Source organism: Dermacentor variabilis, unplaced genomic scaffold, assembly GCF_050947875.1.
Source record: "Dermacentor variabilis isolate Ectoservices unplaced genomic scaffold, ASM5094787v1 scaffold_13, whole genome shotgun sequence".
In the NCBI taxonomy this organism is placed as follows: domain Eukaryota; kingdom Metazoa; phylum Arthropoda; class Arachnida; order Ixodida; family Ixodidae; genus Dermacentor; species Dermacentor variabilis.
The window spans coordinates 35,617,673-35,628,817 of NW_027460291.1; the positions used below are offsets into that span (position 1 = coordinate 35,617,673).

The following is an 11,145-nucleotide window of genomic DNA, read 5'->3' on the forward strand; positions in this document are numbered from 1 at the left end:
CAATCTACACTTTCCCGTGTTTATCACATCTTGTTGCTGCCATCATGTCCACAGCTTGAATGACATATGCAGCACGTCACAGCCTGTAGCACAGGATCCTCCTCTCAGATACCTAAGCCAATCATTCGGCGACGCTGGGGGGCGCGCACCACGCGGCTCCGCTGTAAACGCCCCCTCAAAGAGCGATGTCTTCTCTTCACACTTCGTTTTGTGGACGTAGTGGGCGAAGGCGTGCTGTGCTTTCTCCTTCATCTGCAATGTCTCCCAAGCTGTACAGCGTTCCCACAAGCCCGTCCTTCGGCTTCGTCCGTTCAGTGGCAAAACATATTAACATCGACCTATGTGTCAGGCATCTGGATTTCACGGAAGAGCACCTCAACGACGAATACGTGAAGGTTTGTGGCCGCTTTCGGTACTGTTGACAGTTGTACTCAACGCGCGTCTGTTTTGTTTATTTATTTTATTAATTTTTCGCGTTTGGTGTGATGACGCGTGCTGTGCTCAGCGATTGAGACGTGGTAATCGGGCCGCACGTTGACTGCCGCCTTCTTGCGTCGCAATGAGCGCTCTGTGGTCGCTCGGGGACGAAGTGAAATTGCAATGCATCGCAAAGCTTCGCGCTTTCATTGTATACCAAATGCATCAACTCGGTGGCCCCCAGCGTCCTTTCGTAGCGCTAACAGCACCGGTAGTCATGCGCTACGACTATCTCGTTCGAATCGCTGAGCACTGTAGTACATCTGGGAACCGTTCGCAAGCGGGCTGGTTAGCAGAACGTACTCGTGAAGTGACAGGCTCCGCATAAGTTAGTGCCACACTGTAAATATAATGGCAAATGTCAATATGATTGTCCGGTTGCCTTTCCCTCATTTTTTCGCGTATAAAACTGGCACATTCAGCGAATCCTCACAACATTGCTGCTGACCAGCAGGCACACTGCCCTCCTAATCCTGATCCTCCACCTATTCCCCTCCCACCCCAACCCCGTAACTCGCTGCGAGCCCGTAATAATGTTCTCCGGCAGGACACACGCGCTCTTATCCCACCGTGTGTCTGCTCCCTCCCCCTTCACCTTACTAGGGCGGAGGAAGTTGTGCTTAGGAGGCTTCGGGCCGGGGTGGCCCTTACACCGGCTGTTGTCTCAAGGTGGAACTGGTCGCATTTACCACTGGGTGCTACGTGTCCATACTGCTCCGTTCCTGTGGTGGAATCAGATGCATACCACCTAATATGGACATGTACGGGTTTACAATCGGAACGCTCGCGTCTCCTACTGGAAGCCGGCCTCCGCTACAGTGTGACAACCAGCTATGACCGCTGGATACATGACAACAGATTCCACAAAACAATGCTCCAATTCATACACAACACAGGCCTCACAGCACACATATAATACACATATACAGTCCAAGAATTATGCCTTAAGGGCAAGCCTTATCGCAATAAAAAAAAAAAAAAACTGGCACATTTGCGGTAAACTGTTGCTGTTCGATAACCTTGGCCATAGCCAGAATATTTAGTGATGTCATTCCCAAGACGTCGTTACACAACATGGCTATGGTCGCAGCTGAAAATAGTACAGAAATGCCCGTCTGAAATAGGTCCGTGTCGTGCTTTCTTCCTTCACACATCGCTTTTTCACACTGGCCTCGATTTCTATGTGTACGTTTTCTCCTCGGCATTTTTGCCATTAGAAATGCACTTGCATCAGCTGCGCAAATTCTTGCCTGCACGTGCATGCTATCCAATTTCTGCAATCGCAGCTTCACGCGTCCAATGTCCATGTTGCATTTTTTGTGGCACCCTTTGCAATCGTGTCTAGAAGGCGAAATATCAACGGTCTGTATACCACTTCCGCCGGTGTGATTTCCAAAGACATCTTTCTCCTGCCGTTGACACCACTTGACTTTTCTTTCATGCCTTCGTTTTTAGTTGCTCTAGCACTCGCTCACTTTATCAGCATCTGCAAGATTCTACTCAGGGCTAGAACGGCCTCAAAGGATAATCTGTTGCCATTTGCGTTCTCACTCTGTGCCTCTGCACTCTACAGGTTATTGACGAAATTAATCACGTTTTACTATTGCCTCACTGTTTTCTCTCCGCACACTGTAAGCAATTTGCTTGCAGCCTCGCTTTCTGCACTTGATTTCCTTGTGACCTGTACTTGAATTAAAAAATTAAATTGGGGCATATTACGTGCGAAATTGACGATCTGATTATGACGCACGCCGGAGCGGTGGACTCCCGATTAACTTTCACCACCCGCGGTTCTTTAACATACACCCCATGCACGGTATACGGACGTTCTTGCACTTCGTTGTGCAACTCCATCAGTGCCAAACAGATTCGATGCTTCAGTGCCCCATCGTTTCAACTTCGTTAGTCCTTAACGTAGAACTGGTCAAGTCAGGCCAGGGTTCCACAGACTATGCTGTATTCATGAAAGCACGTCCTTGCTTTACGAGTATCGCATGCACCGTTTATTTTAGGGTGATTGATGGCACACGTCGCTCTTTCTTTCATCCTTTTCATCGTGATGCGCATAATCTCTATATCACCGTTACTACTACTTAGTCCAGTGGATATAATACCGGACTCCGGAATTTTTCTTGGCGAGGGAACATCGACCGCGTATCATGCCAGCGCATTCGAAAGGCACTGCCATAAGGCTTCTAATGGCGGTAACCCCGTGGCAATAGTGATGGTCCGCGCAGATGCGTACCGCGCAATCCCGAGCAAACATGTTTTGCTTCGCTGTTTTGTTAGGGATGCCAGAGTCCTAACCAGCAACCTGCGTGGTCCTGTTCAAAGAAACTTGCGGAACACAGCCCATGCATGACAGATGTCATCTGCAATGCACTTTATATTCTTTTTTCGTGTTTACCTGGATTTGCATCTACCATGCAATTAGCACGCGCGTTGTAGCAACAGGAATCCATGTGAACGATGGGGCTTCACGGACGACGCAAGGCGGATGCGTTTCACAAAGTACAAGCATACCAGATGCGTTCCCAGTCCAGCGCTTTGTGCGCTTGCGCGTAGTTTAGCCGAACTCGCCGAACATGCCGCGGGATCAACGCTCACGCTAACTGGAAAACCCGTCTGATTGTAAGTCCAGCTTCAAGGCTCTGTGCGATTACTTTGAGCATTTTCGCCTAAACCTTAATTCCAGCGAATGCTAGCGGTTTGCCGCTTTCGCGCGTCTCTTAGCACTTGCGTACGTCTAGCTTTCCATTGTCTTTAGTACGAATATTCATCACTATTTTCTGGTGTGAAAGCCAGCTGCCTGACTAGAATGCATCTAGATCTAATCTTGCCTTCCACGAAGGCGCTGCAGTTCGTATGAATAGAGGTTTGCGGACAAGTCTTTCCTTTCTTCTGGAACTAAATCGGCCAGCCAGATTTCATATGGTGTTTATCATCACTAAATGTACGTTATTACTAAAATTAGTGGCGTTACACAAAAGATGTGAAGTTCTGCATTAACAAGGCACAACTAAATATAGCAATGGCACTTATTTTGCGAGGTGATCAGGAGCAGGCTGTGACTTCTGTGCGGGCAAATTCAAGCTGCCTCCATTATTACTGCATTGTAGAGAATCACTTATAGAAGCGTTTGAAACCGTTCCCTGCGTTTCACAAAGCGCGTAATAATGAGCGGACGCTAATTACGAAGTTTTGACGATTGTGTTGCTTTAATCTCGCGCAAGTTGGCGTTTTCTTTTCTATGGGAGTTCCTCTTGGCTCTCCATGATTTTTTATATTGTTTAAGGTGGTGGAGGTGGAGGTTGCGGTATCATCCTGTCGAAAATTACTCTTTCCGTCATGCCTTCAGATGTAGTGCTTTGCTGGCTCACTGTGCCTGTGTGCTCACACCACTTTTGAATACCTTCCTTTGCGCATTGTTTGAGTGGGTTGCCTGCTATCTTTTACGATGGACCGGTCTCTGTGAAAGTAGAAACCGAGGTAGTGGCCGAAATTTTTTCCGCGTGCACAGAAGGCAAAGGCTCGGAACAATCATCGAGCGCAGCAGTGACGTCATCGACACGCAGCGAAGCGTGGTTTAGAACGCGAGCACACACTGCGTGGCTCTCCTGAGCGCACTAAGCGCGGTGAACATTTCACCCGGCAGCCTCTTAAAACGTGAGTGCGCAATTTCTTGTAAACGCGAATCCAGATGGCATTGATATGGAGCGATGACTCGGCAGTGGAACCACGTCATGTAGTTTTCGGATGCAGACAAGTACTTGGAAAATATTTGGTGTGCGCTTGTTTCGGTATGCGGCATGTGCGATAGACGGCTTTCTCTCGAACATATCTGCGGTGTTGGAGCGGCACAAGTTCACGTTCAGCGAGATGTTTCCGAGTGCTTCGTCATGTGCTCTATACTATATTTATTTGCTCTCCCAATCTATGGCGATGGTATTGATTCTTTGTTTTTCTTGCAGCTTAGTCCCGTCCGCAAGGTGCCTACTCTGGAGGATGGTCGGTTCGTGGTTCACGAGAGGTACATGACACTTGGGCAAGCGTTGCTGCAGGTCGATTGGACCATCGCGTATGCTTCGTCAACACCTAAATTTCTTCCGCATTTTCCCCATACTTGCCGCATGGAAGGAACCGCCACATCGCGAGCAAGTCCTGTCGGCATGCCATTAGAACGACAAAAAAAAAAAACGTTGCCCTTGACAATTTGTTGCATTTATGTTAAATTTCTAAATGCTATTGATCAGATTTTTATTCAGGCAATCTTTCACGTGGGTAGGCCTAATTCGTACCATATAGCTGGACTACTACAAAGTGCAATTTCAAACTTTGCTTTATTGTAAAATGGCTGCAATGTTGGCGTGTTCGTGCAGATTCGCGATTCAAATCAGCAGATTGAGATAAAATGGACTCCAAAAACAAAGTCCATAAGATGCGCCCAGTGTTTTTGATTCTTACTGTCTTCACCAGACACTGCGCACCTGTGATCTCAATAGTTACTTTGTCATAGCATTTGAAAATGTACACAAATATATCGCACAGGGGCGAGAACACCTGCAAGTGTGTGCGCTTTCACTTTGTTAAATTTTCTTTTACTGCCTAATGAACCTTCTATTCACACCTGGCAATGAAAGTGCAGCATTCTCTTGTTTACTACTGTACATTGTACGCGCCTGCTGGTGCCGCGTGTTCAGCATTCAATACTCATTGATGCGCTCTGTCGCGGTTCCTGTATGGCCGATACCTGTGCCTCATGTCAACACTTTTTTTCACAGCGCTGCTATCGCCTACTACCTGCTCAGCAAGTACGCTCCTCAGTCCCAACTGTACCCACTGAGCCCGAGGCAGCGCAACCGTATCGACCAAATCATGGTCACCATCGCCAGCACTATTCGACCTCATTTTGTGGAATTTTTCGTAAGCATGCATTCAAAATATTCTCGTGCACCCTTCCCGTTCACTACCGGAAAAAATGTTGGACACCCCAGTTGTTGCCGAAATGTACACTTTTGTTCATTCGTGCGTGTGACCATTTGCCTTACCCGCTCGCGCGCATCGCACTTGTGTCAAGGCTCTTACGCCCCTGCAACGTTATGTTTTTACAGCACCTGGGATTAGAATTTTTTCCTTAATTTTCCCAATGTATGCGATGGCACTGTCCCTCTCTTCTAGGTTGAAAGGCCCATCGCACGAGATGCCCGCAGTGTGCTCTGGAATTGCCATCATGAACACGAGTTACTCGAGAATGCGCGTTGGCTTCCTAGTTTAACTGCCTTATACGAGTATGTGAATATTTGTCTCGGAGTTTAGCTAATTCTGCGTTTTCAGGGTAGCTCTTTTTGCTATGGGAGCTTTGCACTGACATCATCCAGATCACCAGATTGAACTACGGCTAGCGCAGTGAAAAGCTGGGTGTTACCTATATCCTGTTATCTCTAGCAGCAAAGGTAAAATGCGGGAATAGGATTACAAAATACACGGTGTCATGTAAATACTCTCGATACTTCCCCCCTTTCTTACAGCGAAGTTGTATATGGCTAGCTAATTCTTCCGTCAGTCTGTCGCCTGCACACCGAAAACCCCTCCGGCACAACCCAATGCGCATGCGCGAAAGAGAAATGAGGCCCGTGATTAGCTGCGTCCTGAGTGACGTCTTTGATCTCCGTCGCAGCCGAGCGCGCGGGTAGCAGTTCCTCTCCGGCTCCGAAATGGGCAGGCCACGCGTCATACACCTTTGGAGCAAGCAACTTTCGATCAGTAGCTCCGCGAGCAGAACTGGGAACGAGCTCGTCTACGCCGTGACGATGTTGTAGCCCGGGCTCAAGAACAGCCTCCTGCAGCCGACCGCAAGCAGGATCTGCGTGCCGACGATCCGGCAGACTACCAAGCCGTCGTTTAATGAACCGTCGGGATTAACCCAGTGATAAACACCGGGGCCACACGTTTCAGCTTCGCTGGTTAACCATCTGGATGGAGTGTTTGGGTGGTGACTTTTCTGTACATCGTACTTTGGCGCCTAAGCCGAGAAAAGAATTCGCACTTCGGATGCTGCCGTCGGATATGTGGCCCAGACGTCTTTTGTACCTGACCTTCTTGCGCTGTAAATATCCCCGCAATTTCGAAAAGCGGTCGCTCACCTGCAACGATTTCGTTTTGTCTTCATATCAGGCAGGTAGGCCTGTAGGCCTATAGACAGGTAGGCCTGTGGCGAAGCATTCGTGAAGCACTCAATATAGTACAAAGGTAAATGCGATGCACATCCGTATTGCCGTCGTAAATTTCATTCAATGTGTAATCTCGCGCAATTTTTATTTATGCGTTGCACCGTTCTCAAGCTATGCAGACAGCAGTTGGCACAAATGCTTACTGCGATATGTCGATTCCGCGATGTCACGAAGGTGTTGTTCGACGCTTGTCGAGGGTAGAATAGTGAATAGAGGTATGTGCACAGATAATGGTGGTAGGAAAGAATATTACGGTTGAATACAATCCGCCCTCATGTCATAACTGCACAGTGTGGGGAAAAATCAAAGCCCCTTTCAAGCTGAATCAAAGTCCAAAGCCAACGACCATGCAAGGAACCCAAGAAAGGCTGAGTGACCTGATGCTATGCATATCTGATTTGATTGCTTGCTAATTACTGTATTCCTTGAACGTCGAATTTGAACAAAGACAACTTTTGTTAAGTTGCATAGCCTTTATTTTAGATCGTGTAGCCGTTGATCGCACGCACACACTCGCACTTTCACGGACGACTCTAGACTTGCACAGTATTGCCTTCTTATCGCTGTGGTAGACGGTCAGAGGCTTTGCCATCGTAACGTGACACAGCCTGCTTGCAAACGTGAGATCAATGCAGGAACTGTGTTGCATTGTGTCTCTGTAGCGTCTTCAGTTTCAACGAGTAGCGTCTAGCATGAAACTCTCGATCCATTTGCCGTGCTCTTTCACCACATCGATGTTAAAGTCGCCGCACACGAGGATCGGCGTACTATGTGTCTTTAAAGTCTTCATTGTTTCTGCCAGGAACATTCGCGCGTCACAACGAGGCGTGTTCGGTCTGATGTACACGCTGACGATCACAAGAGCAGTAGGCATCTCGACTGCCCAAGCGTATCTCACATGGCTTCTGCATGCTGTTGCCGATACACGGGATCGGCCTTATGGGCGCGATCGCGCTTACGTTCGCGTACGGCAACGTCTTCAGCTGCGCGCTGGACCTGTGGCCTATACCCATGGTGACGGCTGGGAATGCATTGCGTGAAGCTCGTAATGCAATGCTGATACATACAGTTCGTCTGGGTCGTTTAACCATCTTTAACCATCTGTCGTTTAACCATCTTTAGGACAGGGGCTTCGATTTCTTTTCCATATCCTAAGCCTTGCCCGTGTTGACGCGCACTTGCGGTTTCCTACAAGCAGGAAAGGTCAGTTAATCGCGGCAGGGCTTATTCATGCCTAGCAGACACAACTTGCGCTTCCAGTGAACGCCGTGCGCATGCGATACTCTTGCTGAGCTCGTCGCTTCGCGTCGGTATCAGGTACTGACCGGCTGGCCAGCAAAATCCGGAAAGGTCTTCAAGGAAAGCTTTTAAGGTGAAGGTGAATCCGTTGGTATGCTTCTATTCCAAGAACAGTTCTTCGATTCGTTGAGTCGCCTCAACAGATTCTAACGTTAGCCTAATAAGTTCTGCGCGCTCTTCGGCTGGAACGCGCAATCTACGAAATATTCTAAAAGAATACTTTCGGAATACCGTAACAGATTTGCTTTGACTGTCGGTTTCTTAGGAGGCTTTCAGCTGAAAGCATTAGTTTCATTACATCTTGAGAGATTACATTCAGAAACACGGGAACCCGTCAAGAATCAACTAAAAGGCCCCGCCGTTTCTTTTAATATCCTTCCGGATCATGACTTCACCAAAGTAAATAAGGACGATACTTCAATTTTGCGAATCGTCACTCGTGTAGGACTAATTAGGACTAATCACAGAAAATACATTCGTACTTTTTTTTCATGTCGTAACACATTAAAGCATTCGTGGAAGCGTCGAATACCATGCCAAGTGATTCAGTGAGCGTCGGATCAGTCGGTACGTTTGTCATGATTGGTAGCTTATTTTCAGTTGGAGTAAACCTGTGATCACAAGCGTTTTGTGCATGTTGCAAGTGACCATAACACCTCGCACCATCTGTTCATTGTTACGCATGCGTATTTTTGTCCCTCTCCGACTGTGCGAATGATATTGCTATCATGTAACAATGCCTTATGGTCTTCTTTCTTTCTTCCATGTCTGCACTCAAGACGACATTTACGATGTCGCAGTAATTTTTCCCAGTGTTGCATCACTGCTGCAACGTAACCTGAAGTTCCCTTCTTAATCTTGATTTGTATTGTGCTTGAATATAGTCACAGGTGCAAGGGGCGCCGACCAAAAACTTTAAAAGAAAAGAAACCAAGACATTTCGGCTCCGATACGGGGGCCTTGTTCAATATGAAAATTTGATTGTGAACAAATCCTCGTATAGGAGCTGAAACGCCTTGGTTTCTTTTCTTTTAATGTTTGTGGTCGGCGTCCGTTTTACTCTTGGCTATAACAAATCCCGCCCAGACGAATTTTGGTAGAACTCTTGATTTGTGCTTGCATATGTTCGAGTTCGTGTACTATTGATTGCCTCTCACTGTTTCCAGTCAGTCCGATGTACAAAGTTCCCTATTCTTTTTGGCCAGGAGTCCATTATTTGACCCTTATCTTTTGATATATTGATTCTTGTGCTCTTTCCTGTATAGGCCTCATGAGGCCTACAGTATATTGATAAATAAATTATACAACGGTACTTGTGAATACCACGAAGTAGCTGAAGCAGTATTCGCTGTGCAGTATTCTTGTAGAATAACGAAACTTGGGCAGGTAATGTACTTGAGACGTCAGTCTGAACTTAACCCTTCATATGGCCCGCACCTTCAATATGCTTGAAGTTATAACATCTTCAGATACGCTGATGACAATGGTCGTTGCACGCTCCGTGCGCTCTCGGGTACCAGTCTAGCGACGTTCCTTTACATACTGTTTCTTTTATCCATGGTGTTTCATGTCTTTCTGCAGCGACGCATCTTCTGCGACAACAGCGAGCCCACCACAATGGAAATAGCCGCGTTCGAGGAGACCGTCATTAAAGGGCTAGAGCATCTCGTCGGCAAAGGACCATTCGCAACCGGTGACAACCTTACGCTCGCCGATCTGTGCATTATCGCCAACCTCAATGTGGCTTTCACAGTAAGCACAACTTGCCTCTTCGTTCTGTATTGTCATTTACGCTGATGTGGTTTCAGCATTGTTTCTTGCCTGCGGCCCATTCGGCTTGTCGGTGTTCTTTCGGTCTATGAGCCTTCACATGGCGCTCTCTCCTATGCAGCAGTCAAAACGTAGCGTTGCTCTCTATAGTTGAGAAACTTCCAAAGGCTGTTCCAATGCGCATTTTCCCAGCTTTCTTGCGCACGATTTCTACCTTCCGTTCCCATATCACTAGAATACTTCCTTGCGTTCGCCGCTAGTCAGTACAGGTGCGCAATTGTAACTAATGCGGAGAGTTACTCTTTACTCCATTGCTTAATAACATTTAGATGTTTGGAATCTTAAGAGGAAAACGTCCACGCAATGAAGCCATGTTCTGGCTTGGGATTGTTTGCTGTAGAAACTGCGATTCCACGCGCGATGAACTATTCCGCTGCTATAAGGGGCAGTACGCGCGAAGTTTTCTTGCCTGCCCTCATTGACAATTTTCTTACTCTTTTCCAGAACGGCTTCGTCGATATAGCAAAGTTCCCCACGATGGTAGGTTACTATGGTCGCGTCGCGGAGGTGCTTCCATATTTCCCCGAAGTATATGGAGACTCGGTAGATTTCACTCACCTGCGCTGGCCTCAGCTCGTTCCAACTCCTCCAATCTCTGAAGAATCCGCAGGTGAACAGCCAATGACATCGAAAGAACAAGTGACGCAGGAAGACCAGGAAGAACAAATGACGCCAGAAGAACCAAGCAAATCTGAAGACAAGGAAGAACCAAGCAAATCTGAAGACAAGGAAGAACCAAGCAAATCTGAAGACAAGGAAGAACCAAGCAAATCTGAAGACAAGGAAGAACCAAGTAAATCTGAAGACAAGGAAGAACCAAGTAAATCTGAAGACAAGGAAGAACCAAGTAAATCTGAAGACAAGGAAGAACAAAGTAAATCGAAAGACAAGGAAGAACGCATGACGTCCGAATACATGGTAGAGCCAATGATTGGTACAGGTAGTGTGTGAATGTTATTGAATAAGCAATCAAGCTAATCAAATAAACCCGTAATCTTCGAGTCCCTTATGCTTTTATTTTCTCGGATCAGTAGGCATCAAATATGCATTTAATACTATTTTTGTCTCCCCAATTGCATACTGAAACTTGCTTACGCAGACTAGTTCAGTCTTTGCTACTAACGTGTCCATAACCTCTCCGTCTGCTGTTACAACGCTTATTTATGGAACATTTTAGCTTCATGGCCCCATCATTCTACCAAAATTAACTCTTTATAACTTTCGAAGTGTTCCCCTTTTGCAGGCTGTTACAGGTAACGTTAGCCATGCTCCTAATATGTTGAACATACCAGGCTACGACCAATGGTAT

The 11,145-nt window shown here is 47.0% G+C and overlaps 1 protein-coding gene across 1 annotated transcript; it reads left to right on the forward strand.

The window, feature by feature from the left end:
• The first annotated feature begins 231 nt into the window (after positions 1-231).
• On the forward strand, positions 232-10,840 carry LOC142566688 (glutathione S-transferase 1-like). Its single transcript, XM_075677513.1, has 5 exons — positions 232-395; positions 4,449-4,507; positions 5,259-5,400; positions 9,588-9,758; positions 10,281-10,840. Exons 1-5 carry the CDS (start codon positions 258-260, stop codon positions 10,785-10,787), a joined length of 1,017 nt encoding a protein of 338 aa, XP_075533628.1. The 5' UTR covers positions 232-257; the 3' UTR covers positions 10,788-10,840.
• The last annotated feature ends 305 nt before the right edge of the window (positions 10,841-11,145 follow it).